General features: G+C 38.2%; 1 protein-coding gene across 8 annotated transcripts in view; it reads right to left on the bottom strand.

The window, feature by feature from the left end:
• The window catches only part of MCTP1 (multiple C2 and transmembrane domain containing 1), a 653,067-nt gene that overhangs the window by 333,834 nt on the left and 299,330 nt on the right, over window positions 1-19,903 (bottom strand). For all 8 annotated transcript variants that reach the window (XM_056112545.1, XM_056112552.1, XM_056112546.1 and 5 more), the window contains exon 2: window positions 3,800-3,914. In XM_056112545.1, the coding sequence (XP_055968520.1) occupies window positions 3,800-3,914 (115 nt within the window). The remainder of the gene's footprint in view (window positions 1-3,799; window positions 3,915-19,903) is intronic.

Genomic DNA, 19,903 nt, shown 5'->3' with positions numbered 1-19,903 from the left:
TGCATTAACATATGCCTCAGAGACCTGGGCCCTACGCAAACAAGATGAGAACGCTATTCAGGTCTCCCAAAGAAGAATAGAAAGAGCTATGCTTGGAATATCACGTTTCACTCAAATGAGAGAAAAAATCCGGAGTTCCGACATCCGTCCACGATCAAGAATCAGGGACGCTGTCTCATTTGCCAAGGTGTCAAAAATCAGATGGGCTGGTCATGTAATGACATTTAAAGACGACCGCTGGACTAGAGCTGTTACTGACTGGATTCCACGGGATGTCGAAAGACCGCGTGGCCACCCACCTACCAGATGGTCAGACTTCTTCGTCAAATCATGAACGATCGGTTTGAAGCCCTTCATGTTCCCGGAGTGAACAGATGCCATTGGGCTACACTAGCACGCAACATGGACAAATGGAGACGTTACTGGCGCCCGCTCGAGCAAATCGACGACTAACGGGAAGTTAAGTGATTATGTGATTAAGTGATTTTATGTGCATATATATGTAGATTGACTGGAATGACAGCACAGTGGTAGGGCATTTGCCTTGCACTCGGCAGATCCGACGGACCCAGGTTCAGTTTCTCCGCCCCTCTCGGAGAGCCTGGCAAGCTACTGAGAGTATCTCGCCTGCACAGCAAAGCCTGGCAAGCTACCCATGACGTATTCGATATGCCAAACACAGTAACAACAAGTCTCACAATGGACACATTTCTGGGCCTGCTCAAGCAAATCGATGAACAATGGGAGGACAGTGACAGTGACAGCAGTATATGTAGATACAGATATGAAATTCATATTCATCTGATTCCATTCTAATGCTACAAGGTTAATTCTAGTTTTCTCTCTTTCTAATTCTGTGACATTTTCTTCAATAATAAATTTCTGCTTTGGCTCATTATCTACAACAATTTAGTTATTTTATCCTATCTAGTATAAGCGTTAAGAAACTTCAGAAAGGATAACCATGTTCTATAGTGCATTACTTGTTTACAGTACATTTTGCCTCGAGATTTATACTGTATAACCTAAATATAGTTTTACGTAATTAATTACATTAGTTGTTTAATTTCCCAACCTTTAAATTTGGTTATAGTTAAGTTCCATTTTGTTTTCTTCCTCGTCCTGATTTATTAATTAATTACCTATCAATTCAAATAATTTATTTTTCCAAATATTGTTATAGTACTAAAAGTAAGTGATAAGATTCACTCAGAGAAATACCACTACTCAGTTCTTTTTTCTCCATACACGATTCTAGTTCTTACCTATATTGCTAATATTATTTATTTCTGGATTTTTATTTGGGGGTTGGCTGACTGCTAAATATATTTACTCCATGAATTTATATATATCAACCGCACACACTACCATTAAACTATGTTTCTGGTAACTAGTTTATGCATATAATGTCCAATATTTCTTTTGGAAAGGAATAGATAATTTATAGCTTCTTATATATCTTTCTTACACTGAATATCCTATGCTATTGATACTCTTCAGTATGCTGCTCTTCCATTTTATAAATCCTAAAACTCTTTTCATTTCAGTCTTTGATACTTTCACCTAGTTCTCAGAGCTTCACAGTAATTCATCAGGTGGTTGCACGATGGTTTATTTAAGCACATTGCATGTTAAGGGAAATTTTGTAAATAAACCACTGATGCAATAACTTTAATTTGTTCATTTAATATTTTTATGGGTCTTATCTTGAATTATGTTTTAGTATCCTGAGGCCTGGCTGATTCTGCTGATTCTGTCTCAGATAAGATTATATAATTAAAGGCACTGTGAAACTAAGAAATGTTATATAAATATAGAAAAAATAATACATTGTTGGTCACATTGTTTTTTTTCTTTCCTTTTGTGGCAAACAGCTCAATTAAACAAACATTTATTCTCAGCTAATAAGCCAGATGGTTATTTTTGAAAACTTCCTTCATGCTGAAATTTTAGCATTTGTAATAATGCCTTCTTCAATGAACAATATTGTGATTTACTAGAGCTTACTTAAATATCAAATCTATTACTTAAACATTTGTCCTTAAAGACCCACTGTTCTATTAAACTATTTTCTCTAACTTATCCTTACAGAGACAGAGGTAAATAATTACAAACCATAATCCTAATCTTGCTTCTTCCACTAAGTATGATTGCCAAATACAATAAAAAATTTAAAAATAAGGTGGAGTAAAACAAGAGCACTCTGCAGGTTGTCTGACTTAGTGAAGCTTATGTGCTGACAAACCTAAGATGAGAAGTTAAACCCAAACTCAGCTAGCCTTCAGGGACCCGTATCTTGAAAAGTTGGCATTTTGCAATGAGCAGAGGATACAACATAGTTTACTCAGGATTAATCTCAGATTTAATCTACCACTAGAGAAACTCCTTCTGTAGCTCAGGTTGGTTAATCAGGAGAATTCCTTCAGATTTGGAATTGAGGAATTAAAGACACTTTGCCTTGTGTTATCCTTTAACATGGCTTATAAATAACGATTTAATCGGTTATGCAAAGTTTGCCTCATAGAACTTAGCCTCAAAAATCACTTGCTGGAAACTATCTATTTTGACGAGAAGGTTGTCCTGGATTCTGCAATTTTAGAAGCATATGGAGTCTTATTCAGGTACGTGGGTTCCGGGTGTGAGATCTCCAAGCCTGCTCGGATCAGGACTGGGCCTCCTCCACCCAGATCCCCATTTTCCAGTAGCTAGGCAGTCACATCCAAAAACTGACCCCGGTTCCATGAAATCCTATCAACGGCCAAGATTCAGAGACTATCAAACAAAGCTTCAGGAAGAGAGCAACACAGAGACTCCTGCCCTGCGCCTGGCTGTCCTCACTGGGGCCCCTAGGAGAGGGGTGGGTTGAGTTTCCCTTCCTGCTCCAAGCAGAGCCCCAGCAGCCGAAGACCTCTGGAATCCAGCCACAGCCATGGTCAAGGCCACTCTCCACATGCTTGGATGAGCCTCACTCATGAAGGAACTGGTGGAGGAACCCAGATGCGTGGGTCCCAGGGCTGAGATCTCCAAGCCTGCTCGATTGGGAATGAGCCTCCTGCCACCCAGATTCCCCCATTTTCCAGTAGCTAGGCAGTCACACCCACAAACTGACCCTGGCACTATGAAATCCCATCAACCTCCAAGACCCAGACACTATAAAACAAAGCTCCCAGAAGTGATCTCTTGTAGTCTAGTTCTCCTTCTTGGAGAACCCGGCAAGCTACAGAGAGTATCCTGCCCACACAACAGAGCCTGGCAAGCTCTTGTGACATATTCGATATGCCCAAAAAAGTAACAATAATGTGTCTCATTCCCCTGACCCTGAAAAAACCTCCAATACAGCAGCGTTGGGATGGACAAGTAAGAAGAGGCTGCTAAAATCTCAGGGCTAGGACAAACACAGATGTTACTGGTGCCCACTCAAGCAAATCGATAAATAACGGGATGATAGTGATACAGTGATACAGTGATGGACTCTTATCTATGACTTAGGATATGGATTCAAATATATGTTTCATTAACATAATTTATTATTTCACTAATTATCTATATTGCAAAGCCTATATGTCTGCACTTTTGTAGGAACCTTGCTGTCTAGTTCAGTGTTTTTTGTTTGTTTGTTAGTTTTTTACTTTCCTCAAAAATCTCATTCCTCCATGGTAAGAACTTTCCAATAACATTTTCAGTCACATTATTGAATAATCTATTAAAATTATATAGTTGATATTTTAAAATTTAAGCAACGATAAAGAAAAGAAAGTTTGCTGTAAGCTTCCAGGTGATGCTGTTCTTTCGTTTTTACCTCCTCGATCTCGGGCAGCTAAACTTTGACCCCTTCTTAATGTAATGTCCAACTGGTACATTCCGGGATCGGCCAAAGGGACGTCTGCATTACTGGTTCCAGCAGTATTTATTTTCTGTAAAACAACATACAAAACATTACATTTTTAATCTATGCTCTATTTCCTCCAATAGAAAAAATATATATTCCTCAGAGTGTAAAAATTGTAAAATTAGTAAATTAGATCATCATATGAATTTATACAGTATCATAATCACCAAATTCCCTTAAAATTTTGAAGAACTGGCATTTTATGACTCAAAATAAATTATGGTGATCATAAAGATTTCTACTTTAACTCTCATTTGAAATGGCAAATATAACTGGTGAAACATTTTTCATTGAAATAAATTTAACTAAGATCAATATAAAAATAATAGTCTGCTATAAAATTAATTTATAAATTAATTTTTTTTATAAAATTAATACTAATGATAAATAGACAACAAAGGTATGCAAGAGCTATTGGTTTCCATAGAACTGAAAGTGAAAATTAAAGCAATTTCATCAAGTGATTTGCTAATTCATTCATCTATGCAAATAAAAGAGATAGATTATACAATGTCATTTCATCAACAATGTAAAATTTATTGTAATTATACAAAAATAAATTCATCCAGAATTTTAATATTATTTGTAAGAAGTACTCAATGGGGCTAAATTTATAATGATGTTTATGTGGAATAAAAGTCATGGACTTTTTTAGAATTGAAATATTGGCAATTGAATACCTTTATGAATATTTTTAAAAACAATATACTCTATTGATTTAGTAGGCACTGAGCTACAAAAGCACTAGTAAGAGTAATTAACTATATTAAAATAATACAAAAATATACTAAAATTGTATGTCACATTTGATAGTTTCTGGCACTTTAAATAAACAAAAAATTATTTTATCACATGTTTTAAATATGTGATAGTTAATATTTAATATTAATAGTTAATATTTAAGTTAATATTTTTATAATTTCTTCCAATTCAAAATTATTAATAATATGTCTGGGAAGACTAAAATACTAGATATCAACTCATTTATTTTAATTCTATAATTCACAGAAAAGCAACTGTAAACCAGCATTTAAAAAAGATAGCTTTTACTGAGATATAATTTAAAAATTAGAATTTCACCCTTAATAAAGCAAGTTTTTTTCAAGTTTTCAAAAACGTGATGTTTTCTCAAAGGATCAATTACTATTTAAAACAAGAAGCAGCACAGTGTTGATTGATGTTTCAAATCCAGCATTTCTCCTCTAGTGACAATAAGAAAAACCTTTCTTTCTTATAATATTCCTATTTCTATTGGTGATTGCCCCATATTCCTGGTCACTTGGGCCAGACATAAACAAATCATCCTTAAATTCATTTACCTCTCCTGACATCCAAATACTTGTCAATTCCATCTATCGTGTTTCCATATTATATCTGCCCATTGTCTTTTTTTTTTTTTTTTGGCTTTTGGGTTACACCTGGCAATGCACAAGGATTCCTCCTGACTCTAAACTCAGGAATTACTTCTGGAGGTGCTTGGGGGATCATATGGGATTCTGGGAATCGAACCTGGGTCTTCCTTGTGCAAGGCAAATGCCCTACCCGCTGTGCTATAGTTCCAGTCCAAACTGCACCACTTTTGATAGGGTTCAAAGTAGGAAACAACCAATCTTTGAGGGAAATAATTTTTTGCAGATACACACACACACACACACACAGTGGGTAGGGTGTTTGCCTTGCATGAGGCTGACCCGAGTTCTATTCCTTTGTCCCTACTGGAGAGCCCAGCAAGCTACCGAGAGTATCCTGCCCACACAGCATACCTAGCAAGCTCCCTATATATATACACACACAAACTCACAAGGCTCAACCTTTAACAGCATGTTACTGATCTATAGAAGGGCAAGGGCTTAATGGCCCCTGAGTGAAATACAACAATCTTCACACTCTTTCCTCTAAGGATACTATTTTATGGCATTTTCAGTGGTTTTCAACAACAAACAATATAAAATATATTATTTTAGTTCTGTTTTGGGTCAGGGATTAGGGTTCGGGATAGAAACATCTGAAATGCAGTGGTGGGAAGTGGTAATGGTGGTGGGATTGGTATTCGAATATTTAATGTAATCAAATATTGTGAACTACTTTATAAAATAAAAAAAATTAAAAGAAAGAAAATGTGTCAGAACTCCTAGGCACACACAGAACCCCAAAGCAAACTTAGCTAACATCCATTAAATACTTTTTTCAAATTTAAGATTGATTTCTTGACCAATAGAAATTCCATATATACCCTTCCCCTTCCTTAATTGTCATGCCCATACTTAGATGTACTCTTAACCTAGTTTACTGAAGTTAATGTATAAAAAGATGTACACATTTAATGTATATAGCTTGATAAGTAGGGGAGTAAGATATACCTATTGAAAGAATTCCTACTGGTAAGGATGAAAACATAGCTATCCCTTCCTAAAGTGATGTTACCTCCTAATCCCCTTTATAATTATCTAATTACCATCATCGTTGATATTGTTACAATGAGGACTATGAATATGTAATATATGGGCCAGAGAGACAATATAAGGATTAAGGTGCTTGACTGATTCTGGTTTAATCTTCAACACCATATATGGTGCCCTGAGCATCACCAGGATGCATAGAGCCAGAAGTAAAACCACTTTTTGTGGTCTCAATCTCCCACTTTCCCACAAAGGAATAATTAACACAAAACATACTGCCTTAGAAAAATGTAGGTACTTGGGGCTGGAGTGATAGCACAGCGGGTAGGGTGTTTGCCTTGCATGTGGCCAACCCAAGTTGATTCCCAGCTTCCCATATGGTCCCCCAAGCACTGCCAGGAATAATTCCTGAGTGCTTGAGCCAGGAGTAACCCCAGTGCATGGCCGGGTGTGAGCCAAAACAAACAAACAAACAAAAATGTGTAGGTATCCAATGCAATACTGTTAGTCACAGGTGGGCACTAGGCTGAACTGCACAGCACTGTAGCCCTGTCCTCCCATTGTTCATCGATTTGCTCGAGTGGGCCCAGTAACATCTCCACTGTGAGACTTGTTGTTACTGTGTTTGGCATATGAATATGTAACGGGTAGCTTGCCAGGCTTTGCCATGCAGGCAAAATACTCTCAGTAGTTTGCCAGGCTTTGTGAGAGGGGCAGAGGAATCAAACCCAGGTTGGCTGGGCCGGCTGCGTGCAAGGCAAATGCCCTAACATTGTGCTATCACATTACAGTATTTTTGTATGTTTGTGCATCCTGAACAATGGACATATTATAGGACACTTTCTACCCATTTTACATAATTGCCACACCATATTTGATGGGGTTCAGATAGTAGGCAACAAATCATAGAGAGAAATATATAAATATATGCCTCTCATAGAGCCCTGCAAGCTACCCAGAGTATCCTGCCACACGGGCAGAGCCTGGCAAGATCCCTGTGGTGTATTCGATATGCCAAAACCAGTAATGACAACAGATCTCATTCCCCTGATCCTGAAAGAGCCTCGAATCGTTGGGAGAAGATGTATAAGAAGAGGCTGCTAAAATATCAGGGCTGGGAGGAATAGAGACGTTACTGTGCCCGCTCGAGAAAATTGACAAACAACAGGATGACAGCAATAAAGTGATACAGTGAATAACTGAAACATTTGACCATTTACTCTCCATGTTCTCCTCTTTCAGGCTTTGTCAACTATCTTTATATTCTCTGATTCCCTTCTTAACTATTTTAGATTTCAAAGGTTAGTGAGATTTCATAGAGTATTTATTCTTCTGTGTTCATTTAATTTTCTTCAGTAAAGCATCCCCAGGTACATCAAAAGTGGAAGGTTTTCCCTCTTATTTTATTTATTTTATTTATTTATTTTTTTGGTTTGTTTTATTAGTGAAACACCATGAGGTACAGTTGTAGACTTACAAGTTTTTGTGCTTGGGTTTCAGTTATACAATGATTGAGTACCCATCCCACCACCAGTGCCCATTCTCCACCCCCATCAATCCCAGTATCTCTCCCACCCCCCCATTCCCTATCCCCCCTGCCTCTGTGGCAGGGTACTCCCTTTTGTTCTCTCTCTCCTTTTGGGTGCTGTGGTTTGCAGAAGAGGCATTGGGTGGCAATCATGTTCAATCTATAGTCTACTTTCAGCATGCATCTCCCATCCTGGGCGGATCTTCCCAGCACCCTTTATTTGGTGCTCCCTTCTCTATCTGAGCTGCCTTTACCCCTACAGTGTGCGGCTGGCCTCGAAGCCATGGAGTGAACAACCTGGTATTTATCACATCTGTTCTTGGGTGTTAGTCTCCTATTTTGTTACTTTATGTTACCCAGATGAATGCAATCTTTCTATGTCTGTCCCTCTCTTTCTGACTCATTTCGCTTAGCATGATACTTTCCATGTTGTACCACTTGTATGTAAATTTCATGACTTTATTTTTTCTAACAGCTACATAGTACTCCATTGTGTAGATGTACCAAATTTTTTTTAACCAGTCATCTGTTCCCTCTTATTTTAATGACTAGTATTTTATTTTATGCACAGACCAAATTTTATTTCTCCATTCATCAATTAATAGTCATTTAGATTTCCCTCTCTTGGCTATTATGAAAAATGCTGCAATGAAATTGCGTGTGTAGGATCTCACTGAGATCCTGACTTAAATTACTGTGGAACAAGTAAGCCTGGAAGTATAAATTAATAAATACGCAAAAGTAGAATTGCTAATGTTACGTATGTGTGTGTACATACACACATACACACAATCACCAAGAAAAAACAAACCCATAAAGAACCCTGAACAGACAAAGAAGTTCTGAAATCACTTGTGGTTACAACAACTGGAAAATACAAACCAAAATACAAACCAAAACCACAACTAAATATCACCTTGGGCCTGTACAGATGACTCCTACTTACAAAAAAAATATTACAAATGCTGGAGAGGATGTGTAGGGAAAAATGTATCAAGCATACTCTTGAGAATGTTGATAGTGACGGCTCTATGGGAAAGAGTATACAGAGCTGCTCCTGCCTCTGCCCCAAGTTAAAAAGAATTGTCATTTAAAATAATTTGATTGACATGTCCAACCAGTTGTTTGCCTTACCATCTGTATAATTATAATGAGTTCACGTGCTATGCGCTAATTTTTAATGCCCATCTTCTCAGTGAAATGGAAATTCATAAATGCAGAAGCCAGATCTGCTTTGTTTACAAGTATCTCCTTAAGAACTCCCTGGCACTTAAGCAGAGTTCTTGTATGAAGGATGTATGTACTCAGTAAATATTCATCAAGAAATACAGACAAATAACTGAGGAAGAAAAGGTGACTTCTTTTATCTCTTCTTATGAATTTTTTATTTTCATAGATCACTGGAAGAAAGAACAACTGGAAGAAAGATCACTTTGTTTGTTTGTTTGTTTTTTTCCCCTTTTTCAATGGTGGCTAATGGAGGGTTCCTAGCAGGGAATCTTCTGGACATTTAGTAAACCTCAGGGTACCAAACTCAGTTGTTCTTAACTCAGGGCTTTACACAGCAGAGAACTCCTACCACTGGAATTTTGAAAAACAAAGCACTCCTTTTGTAGGCGTCAAATTTCCTGTGTATAGTCCTTCCTTCATTTATGTATAGACAAGCTGTTCTCAAGCTCAAGGGCTTTGCTAAGATCCTGACTTAAATTACTGTGGAACAAGTAAGCCTGGAAGTATAAATTAATAAATACGCAAAAGTAGAATTGCTAAGATCCCATGGAACTCTGTGGGTAAGACTCAGGCACCTATATTTTCTTCTTTCAGTGCCACAAGGGATAGTGCATGTGAACTAACTCGGCTCATTGTGCCAATCACAAAAGCAAGCCTGAGAAGGCTGAGGCATAAAAAAATTTTTTTTTGGATTTCTCTAAATTGTATCATGAAATATTTAGAGTATGCGTGAAAGTCAACATGATGTCATAGCTTTGAGCTCTACATTTTATGAAGTCTTTTACTTAAAGGGAAGAAATCTTCCATTAGAAGATAGAATGTTGTTGATGAATTCAGAGTTGAGAGTGCTACCTTTAGCTGATAAGGGTGGTGTTCTTTGTTTGTTTGTTTGTTTTTTTCCCCTTTTTCAATGGTGGGCACCGAATCCTAAATGCAAGTAAAAGCAAGTGCTTTGCCACTATCTACATCCCCAGATCGATCTGGCCTTTTTGGGATTTTTCATAAGACACAAAAATGGAATTACTCAGTTAACTGGGGTGGTAGATCCTTATTTAAATAGTAAACAGACTTATCATAACACTGCACATAAAGGGATATCTGGATTCAAGGGCATTTCTTGGATACTTCTAATGCTGGATAGCCAGGGGCTTATAGTGGATTATCAACATAATCCCCTTTCAGTTAAAATTTTGTGTGAGCCTTCATATTTTTAATATTTAAAACGTAGCAACCTCTTCAATTATATAAAGCAGTATCACTGAGGATTTTCACTGTCATTACAAGTTTGTAGTTAGTCATCTGTCCTAATTGATATGACATTGAAAATGCTTGCACAATGACATCTCCATCTAATTCAAATTAAAAATTTTAGAATAATTTTTCAAGAACAGAACTCAAAAGACAGTGAGATAATCAAAGTTCAGTGAGACTCGCGAGATTGTCAAGGAAACATAATTATTTAGTCAACTGATGCAACAGCTTTAAAAGCCTTAACCGTACTGAATGGGGAAAAAATGGTAACCAAGGGAATGCCCCCTAAGTATGCCAGCAAAGGTATCTGACTCACCCACCGCCACACCCAAAAGCTTCCACTTAATTCTACATATTTGTGACTTCTTTGCTTCTTGTTCACAGCTCATTAGACTAGTGTTAGGCATAACTATGGGTTGAACTTGAAGAGTCTCTGGTACAACAAGCTGGTGTTTAGCAAAGGTGTTATTAGGCAAAGGTGATTTGGAGCAGGCTCAGAGAAGAAAAGGTTAAAAGTGGCTGCTAACACAGAATCATCAAAAAGGAGCGACTAAAGAGAACATGATGATCTACATATAACATCAAATGAACAAAAATGCCAGAATCAAGCCAGAAATAAGCCAAAAAATATATAATAGAGACTAGAGCATAACTTTGCTGCAGAACATATAGACATATCAACTAACCAAGGCCACGAATGATAATGGTGGGCACAAGACGGCTATCTCGAGGCCCAAGAGCCGGCTGCTCAGGACTCAGTGCTCTTGACTAAGTGTTCTAAATGGTCTGTCCCCTTCTTACCCCCTTTGGTAGTGGATGAGATGTCTTAAGTGAGTCCTTGACACTTGAGACAGAAAAAAATGAGAAAAGAGCCCTAAAAATGAGAAAAAGAATAAAAAGCGACAAGAAAACAGACAACACAGGACATCAGTAGTCAGAGAAGAGTGATACGGGAGAAGGACACAGAGATGTTACAAACAGAAATCCCTATGGTTTCAGCTTCTGTTTCCAAGCAAGTGCGGTGGGCCAGAAAATTTTACATATGATCCTGTGCTGCTGTAAGCCCACCATGACCCAGAGGTAAAATAAGATGTGTAATCTCCAGTTACTAAACAAAAAAAAAAACCCTTTGTGTTTCTATGACTATTTTCAACAAAAATTGGGGGGCGGGCGGGGAGGGATCATGGTTAGGATAACCATATAATTTATCATTCTTCCATTTTTTCATTTCATCATCCTGTTATTCGTTGATTGCCTCGAGCAGGCCCCAGTAACGTCTCTTTTATCCTAGCCCTGAGATTATATTCAAGGCTCTTTAGGAGAATGAGACCCATCATTGTTACTGGTATTTGGCATATTGGGTACGCCACGGGGAGTTTGCCAGACTCTGCCCTGTGGGCAGGCTACATTCGATAGCCTGCAAGTTTGTCCAAAGTAGGAATGAGATAATAAGATGTCATAAAAAAGATGTCCTGATAAGATGTCGCAGGGCCGCGAATGTGGCTGTGTGGTTCCGGGAGCTGGTTTTTATAGTCTCAGAGTCTTGGCCGTTGATGGGATTACACGGCGCCAGGGGGCCAGGTGGTGGGTGTGACCCCCGCCTACTGGAATTTGGAGGATCTGGGTGGAGGATGCTCAACTCCAATCCGAGTAGGCTTGGAGATCTCGGCCCCGGAACCCCACGTGGATTTGTCCCTCTGCCAGTACCTTCATGTCTGCGGATTTATCATTCAAACTGGATATTTTGGAGAGTGAAGGAAGGGTTCTGAATTTACATGGCACAAACAGCTTTCCCAGGGAAACCAGGAAACAGGCTTGCTGTGCTTAACAAATCACCCTTCAGTGAATCACAAAAGAAAAAACAAAGCAGAAAAGTGCCTCTGGACACATCAAACTTCTGCTGTCATTTGTTTTAGAATGAGACTACAACCCCAGGATTAATTTTGGGAGTTTGATTTTGCAGTAACCCAAACCAAACTAAAGGAGTCTATCACTATTTAGGCCAAGTAGATGGCAATATTTAACTGCTGCTGAAAAAAGGACAAGACTCGGTATTCCCAGAATGTCTTTTCTGGGACTCCTACAACACTGATTACTCACCCTTGGCTTGTCCGCTAAATTGACGGTTCCGTGCAGCATGGCTTAGTTATCACGAATAACCTTTCCACCTACACATACAGTATATAAATTAACCTAAGCCAAAGGAAAGCGCATACTCTTTCCCTCAGTTCTTATGTATACAGATTTCTCTCTTTTATAATAACTAAACAGCCTGCCTTTGTGTTTCGATATGTAAATTCTCATTATGAAATGGTAAATATGTTATCTACTATTTAATGTCAGCTCCAAATTGCCCTCTGTTTTCTAATTTTTCCAGTGGGTTAGCAGGGATGGATAATTAAGGCAGGAATTGAGGAGCTTGCATTGTATATGGCAGACACTGGTCCCCCAAGCATCTCTGAGAGTCCCCTTGGAACACAGGGCTGGTAGGAGCCACCAAGCACTGCTTAGTGCGGCCAAACTTCCCTACTCCAATTCTGTGATGAATTATGGGTAGTCCTCTTTAAATTATGAAAATTATTAAGTGTAAGCAGCTACATACGTGTATATGGGGGTGAGTACAGAGGAGAGCTATTATAAGAAATAAAAGATTACAGTTGTCAAAATACAGGGACCTGTATAAAATTCTTTTTTTTTGTATAAAATTCTTACATGAAAATCTGTTGTGAGGCACCTCAGAGACTGGCCCACATTCGAAAGAACAAAAGTAACCGATGCTGGCGCGGATGTGGCGAGAAAGGGACACTCCTTCACTGTTGGTGGGAATGTTGACTGGTTCAGCCCTTCTGGAAAACAGTATGGACGATTCTCAAAAAATTAGAAATTGAGCTCCCATTTGACACAGCAATACCACTCCTGGGAATATATCCCAGAGAGGCAAAAATGTATAGCCGAAGTGACATCTGCACTTGTTTGTTCATTGCAGCACTCTTTACAATAGCCAGAAACTGGAAGAAACCTGAATGCCCAAGAACAGATGACTGGTTAAAGAAACTTTGGTACATCTACACAATGGAGTACTATGTAGCTCTTAGAAAAGATGAAGTCATGAAATTTACATACAAGTGGTACAACATGGAAAGTATCATGCTAAGCGAAATGAGTCAGAAAGAGAGGGATAGACATAGAAAGATTGCATTCATCTGGGGGATATAAAGTAACAAAATATGAGATTAATACCCAAGAATAGCTGAGATCAGCACCAGGAGGATTACTCCATAGCTTAGTGGCCAGCCGGGCATTCTAGAGGAAAGGGCAGCTCAGATAGAGAAGGGAGCACCAAATAAAAGGTGTTTGGAGGATCCTCCCAGGAGGGGAGATGCATGTCGAAAGTAGACTATGGACTGAACATGTTTGCCACTCAATGCCTCTTTTGCAGACCACAACACCCAAAAGGAGAGAGAGAACACAGGGGATTGCCCTGCCAAGAGGCAGGGGGAGATGGGGGGATGGGGGTGGGGGGGATATTATCCATGGTGGTGGAAAATGGGCACTGGTGGAGGGATGGGTATCTGATCATTGTATAATCGAAACCCAAGCACAAAAAAATTGTAAATCTACAACTGTACCTCATGGTGTTTCACTTAAAAAAAAAATCTGTTGTGAGGAAGAGAACATGAAAATTTGTTGTGAGGCAGAGAGAATGTTGTTTCATTTTCCCTCTTTAACCAATAAAATAATTGAATAATTTTAACATAAAGAACTCATAAAGAGCTTTACAAAGAGCTAAATATTGACAAATGCAAACTAAGTCCACCCTGCTTTGTTCAAATTACATATCCATAATACTTCTTATGTTCATGGATGGCTAACGAGTGATTAAAAAACATTCTGCATTGTTGATGCTCTGATTATACTCAGATTATTATAGTAATGACAAGTAATGACAACTATCCTTACTCCTAAAACATTAATCCTTATTATTCCACCAAACTATATGCACCAAACTGAGAACATGATAGATTTTATTTGTAATGTTTATAACTTTTTTGTTTTTGGTGAGTTCCCAAGCATATGTTTTCTTCCCCAGAAAAAATAAGTCGTAAATGGAGGAATGACTGGAATAAAAAAGACAGTCCACAGAGTGCTGGAAATTAGTTGCCTACCACTCATATGACTAAGGGATAAAAGACTAGATACATAAGGCACTCATAAGACTTAACAACAGCAACAGAAACAACAGCAACAAAAAGCAACCCTATCAAAAAAATGACGAGCAGAAATGAACAAATACATCCTGAAGGAAGATATATATGAAAAGATGTTCTCTATCACTTATCATCAGAAATATGCAGATCAAATTAATGGAGAAATAGCACCAAAACTAAAATAAACAAAAAACAAAACAATGAGATATCACCTCCCACCAGTAAGACTGGCATACAACAAGAACAAAAAATAATCCTTCATCTACTGACCATGTGAATGCTGACTGGTACAGCTCTTTGGAAAACAATATGGCTATTTCCGAGAATTAAAATTCAATATGACGTAGCAATGCCACTTTTTGGTATCTATTCCAAAGGTTCAAAATCACTATTTTGCAAAGATATCTGCACTCCTTTGGAATATCACAATTCACTCAAATGAGAGATAGAATCCGGAGTTCTGATCTTCGTCAACGCTCAAGAATCAGGGACGCATCAAAAATCAGATGGGCTGGACACATAATGAGGTTTACAGACAACCGCTGGACTAGAGCCATTACTGATTGGATTCCATGGGACATCAAAAGATCACGTGGATGCCCACCTACAAGATGGTCAGACTTCTTCGTCAAGACTCTGAATGATCGGTTTGAGGCTCTGCATGTTCCTAGAACGAACAGATACCATTGGGCTACGCTAGCACGCAACCGGGATGAATGGAGACGTTACTGGCACCCGCTTGAGTAAATCAATGAATAACGAGGATTAAGTGATGATTAAGTGATTTGCACTCCTGGGTTCACTGAAATGCTATTCACAATAGCCAAGATCTGGAAACAATCCAAGTAGCGCAAACACAGGTGGCTTGATAATGAGACTGTGGTTTATTACATACACAATGTAATACTATCTGAATATAAGATGAATGAAATTATGCAATTTTCCTCTACGTGGGTAGAATTGTAGGCTATCATCTGAGTGAACTCAATCAGAAGGAGAGAGGCAGACACAGAATGATCATTCTCCTATGTGGGAAAAAGAAATAGTAAAAGGCAACAGAACCAGTGAGCTAGTTTACAGAACTGAGCTTACCAAGGGATGGAGGGAAAGGATATGAATTGGTATAATGAGGGGAAGCAGGCACTCTTGTGGAGAATATGGTGTTCTAATGCTGCGTGCATGAAACCGTACCATTAACAGTATATCAAATCCTGATCTTATATACCCAATGCTTGAAGCTACCATCAAATAAAGCAAAACCCCAAAAATTCCCAGTAGAAAAAGACTCGTCTTCCTAATGTCAAAGGCCTAATGTTTTCACTTGTTAATGTTTTACTCCCAGTATGGAGAAATGGTTTGGCATCCCATAACTCCTCTCACTGTTCAAGAGTCAACTACATGTGTTTTGTTTTGTTTTAACCTTTAAACACTCTCACAACTAAAGATGCACAGGTCTGATTGAAATAGGTCTAAATATCAAGTTGTTTCTCACCGTCATGACTAAAGTAAACATAAGTCATAGAACTGTCATGCATGCGGCATACACAAAGCAGCCTTCAGGGAAGATGGTGATTCTATTTTGTCATTTACTATCTTTGAAAATCTTGGTTGAGAAAGTCATTAAGAATAGTCAAACAAGATTAGGAAGAGAACCCAAAGGGCTGGTGCATATGCTGTTCAAACCAGAGGCTTTGGTGATCCCAGGCTAGCATGGCCATCTGAACAGCCAGGAGCAAAATCCCACTATAACTGGTGTGGTCTAAACCAAAGTCACCTCAAACCATGACAAAATTAATGATGTAGTACTAGGTTCTAACTTATTGTATGAGGCAAAGATCCTTGATTTCATGCTGTTAAAATATTTGAACAAATAATAATGAATGAATAGATATAGTGGAAGGTAAAGGTAAAGGTAAAGGCCCTCCCGTTGATCGTCGATTTGCTCGAGCAGGCCCAGTAACGTCTCCATTGGAGACTTTGTTGTTACTGTGTCTGGCATATCGAATAATCTCGGTAGCTTGCCGGGCTCTCCGAAGATATAGTGGAGTGCAGACAAATATATGATGCTCAAGAACTCAAAATAATTTATATAAATACTCCAAAATCAGTCTTCAAAGATCAAAACAAATGATTCTAATTGATAGAATAATACAAAGACCCTTGATTTTATGCTGATAAATTTTTGAATGAATAAATTATTCATTATAAATCTATGATACTGAACAAAGTCAAACTACTTTATACAGATTCTGCTCCAACAGAGACTGAGCATGACTTCCATCCTTGTAAATGTGGACTTCCTTCCACAGAGAATAGTATATGCAGAAACCTGACCTGTCCAGTGTCACAGCTAAAGTGAATAGTGATATGTCATGTTTATAACGTTTATAATTAACATTTCCCTTTGGTGGGATGACATGAGAATGACATTCTATCTCTTGGTCTTCCAAAATATAATCACTTGCTTACTCATGAGAAAAACAACTCACAAACCCCAAAAGAAAGACATCTTATAAAATATCCTCATAACTGGGAAAATCATCAAAAAAACAAGGAAAGTACGGAAAAGGGTCAGAGCCCAGAGGAGCCTGGGGATTCTAAGTGAAATGAGGTATCTTAGAGCTTGGAACAACAAAGGATCTTAAGCATCAACTAAGGGTCTGAATAAAATGTAAAACGTGCTTAATACTAGTGCATTGGTATTGACAAATACTCTGAAAAATAACTCTGAAATGAAGTATTGTTGTACAGATAATTTAAAACAAATTTTGGATAAACAGTCTACATTTGATAGAGAACACTATTCTAACTTGGTCTTTGTTAGTTTAATGGCACACTTGATGAAGATATGTTAATGATTCATCTAATCCTCTTTACTTTCCTTTTATCCCTTCTCTCATTTAACAGATGAGATGTTTTCACAGAAAATAATGTATTTAAGAGATATAGTTATACATTAATTGCTACATTTCACTGTATGATAATCAGATTTTTTTTTTGCTTTTTGGTCACACCCGGCGATGCACAGGGGTTACTCCTGGTTAATGCACTCAGGAATTACCCCTGGCGGTGCCTGGGGGACCATATGGGATGCTGGGAATCAAACCCGGGTCGGCCGCATGCAAGGCAAATGCCCTACCTGCGGTGCTATCACTCCAGCCCCGATAATCAGATTTTTATGCGTTATTTTTTTTAAGTGGGACACACCATTATGTGAAAATTAAAAAAAAAAAAACCAATGGTGCTGGTATTGCTGTTTTTGGAGCAAGGGTATTTAGTGTCACACCCAGCAGTGCTCAGGGCTTACTCCTGGCTATGTGCTCAGGGAGCCATATAGGGTGCTGGGATAAAACCTGGGTCAACCAAGTGCAAGGCAAATGCTGTACTATCACTCTAGTTCCTCTGCTGGTACGACTTATCAAGAGGGTGTGGCAATACTGCTACAGCAACTTATGTGATGAAATAATGTATGATTAATCAAAGATTCTATAATGCTGTTGCTATAAAGTTTAAGCTTTGAGTACTGGAAAAGGATGATAACAATGAATGCATAACAGGCCATAAGATACCAGAAATTTGGTTTTACTTCTTATTCCTCCATAACTCTATATTTATTACCTCAGGTCAGAAAATCAAAAAAACAAAAACTTTCCAGTCCCTTTTTGACTTCTACTTCCTCATCTGACGAAGAACTGGCTGAGCTATATAATTTCCAACCTTTCTTCTTGCTTTCTAAAGAAAGCAGAGTCTAGACAGGTATTTCCCTCTGTAAATTATGGTTCCATCAGACCACAGCTCAAGATCATACTTTTTTTTAATATTTTTTTTTTTATTAGTGAAACACCATGAGGTACAGTTATAGACTTACAAACTTTTGTGCTTGGGTTTCAGTTATACAATGAAGATCATACTTTTGAAAATAAGAATAAAAGAGCTACTATCTATGAGTTACTGTGAAGATTAGATAAAATATTTTATGATAGTATCCTAAATTATACTTTTACATCTCTGTACCCTGCCTTTGTGCTCTTAAAGAGATAGTCTTATTTTTGATGAGAACACACACTTCAGAGTAAAAGAGATTACTATATGGCTGAGACTTTAAGATACATTCACAAAGGAAGTTCTTAAAAGTAGAATGTCTGAAAAATATAAGAGAAGGTAAGTATTGCCTCTATCTTTACAACTCTTCAGAACCCTTAATCTATGAATTGAAATACTCTTGTCAGAGTTAAGTTTTTTAAGGAAAGTGTGCTAGTCCCGATTTTCTCTAAATGGGTGAAATTATAAACAGAGGCATTAACAACAACAAAAACAAAAATCAAGAAATGAAAAACGTTTTATATGTTCTTTTGAAGTATGCTTTTACATTTGCTTGTAAGATTCGAGATTCTAAAATGTCACCACCTAAGAAGGAATATCGGTATAGAAGTCTGCCTAAGAGATCATATTCAATTCTAAATAAATCTTTTATTTAGACTGGGCCTGGGATTATAGCACAGTGGATAGGGTGTTTACCTTGCACATGGTCAATTTGGGTTTGATCCTCAGCAATCCATAATTACCCTGAGCCTGCCAAGAGTGATCCCTGAGTGCAGAGCCAGGAGTAAGCTCTCAGCACTGCTAGGTGTGCTCCCCCACCCCAATCCATTCTTTTTCTTTTTTCACTTTTAGGCCACAACCATCTGTGCTCAGGGCTTACTCCTTGCTCTGTGATCAGTGATCATTCTCAGCAGTGCTCAGGGATCCATATGTGTTGTAAGAATCAAACTAGGGTTGGCACATGCTAGGCAAGTACCTACCCACTATACTATCTCTCTAGCTTCCCTGATAAAAATACATTGGGTTAAATGTCAAATCAATATCTGTAATGGATAAATTGTGTATCCTGGAAATTTTTAAGAGTTGATTATACGCCAATACAAAGAACATAAGTATAATTAAAACACATGCTTATCTTAGTTATTTCAATTAATACTCTTCAAAGGGCTGGAGCGATAGCACAGCGGTAGGGCGTTTGCCTTATAAGCGGCCAACATGGCCGACCCGAGTTCGATTCCTCCGCCCCTCTCGGAGAGCCCGGCAAGCTACCGAGAGTATCTTGCCCGCACGGAAGAGCCTGGCAAGCTCCCCGTGACGTGTTCGATATGCCAAACACAGTAGCAAGTCTCATGATGTAGACGTTACTGGGCCCGCTCGAGCAAATCGATGAACAACGGGAGGACAGTGACAGTGACAATACTCTTCAAAAATATCCCAAAGACATTGCTTGAAGTTAAGTTTTTCTCAGTACTACTACTTATAAAAAAGAGATTACAAAGAGAGTACAAAACTTGTGTATTACCCTGTGAGTAGATAATAATACCGGCATCACATATTTTTAAAAATTTAGTTTAGT

The sequence above is a fragment of the Sorex fumeus genome, unplaced genomic scaffold (genome assembly GCF_029834395.1).
Source record: "Sorex fumeus unplaced genomic scaffold, SorFum_2.1 ptg000018l, whole genome shotgun sequence".
Classification (NCBI taxonomy): domain Eukaryota; kingdom Metazoa; phylum Chordata; class Mammalia; order Eulipotyphla; family Soricidae; genus Sorex; species Sorex fumeus.
The sequence above is the reverse complement of the archived record's forward strand: the minus strand, read 5'-3'. Positions and strand labels throughout refer to the sequence as shown.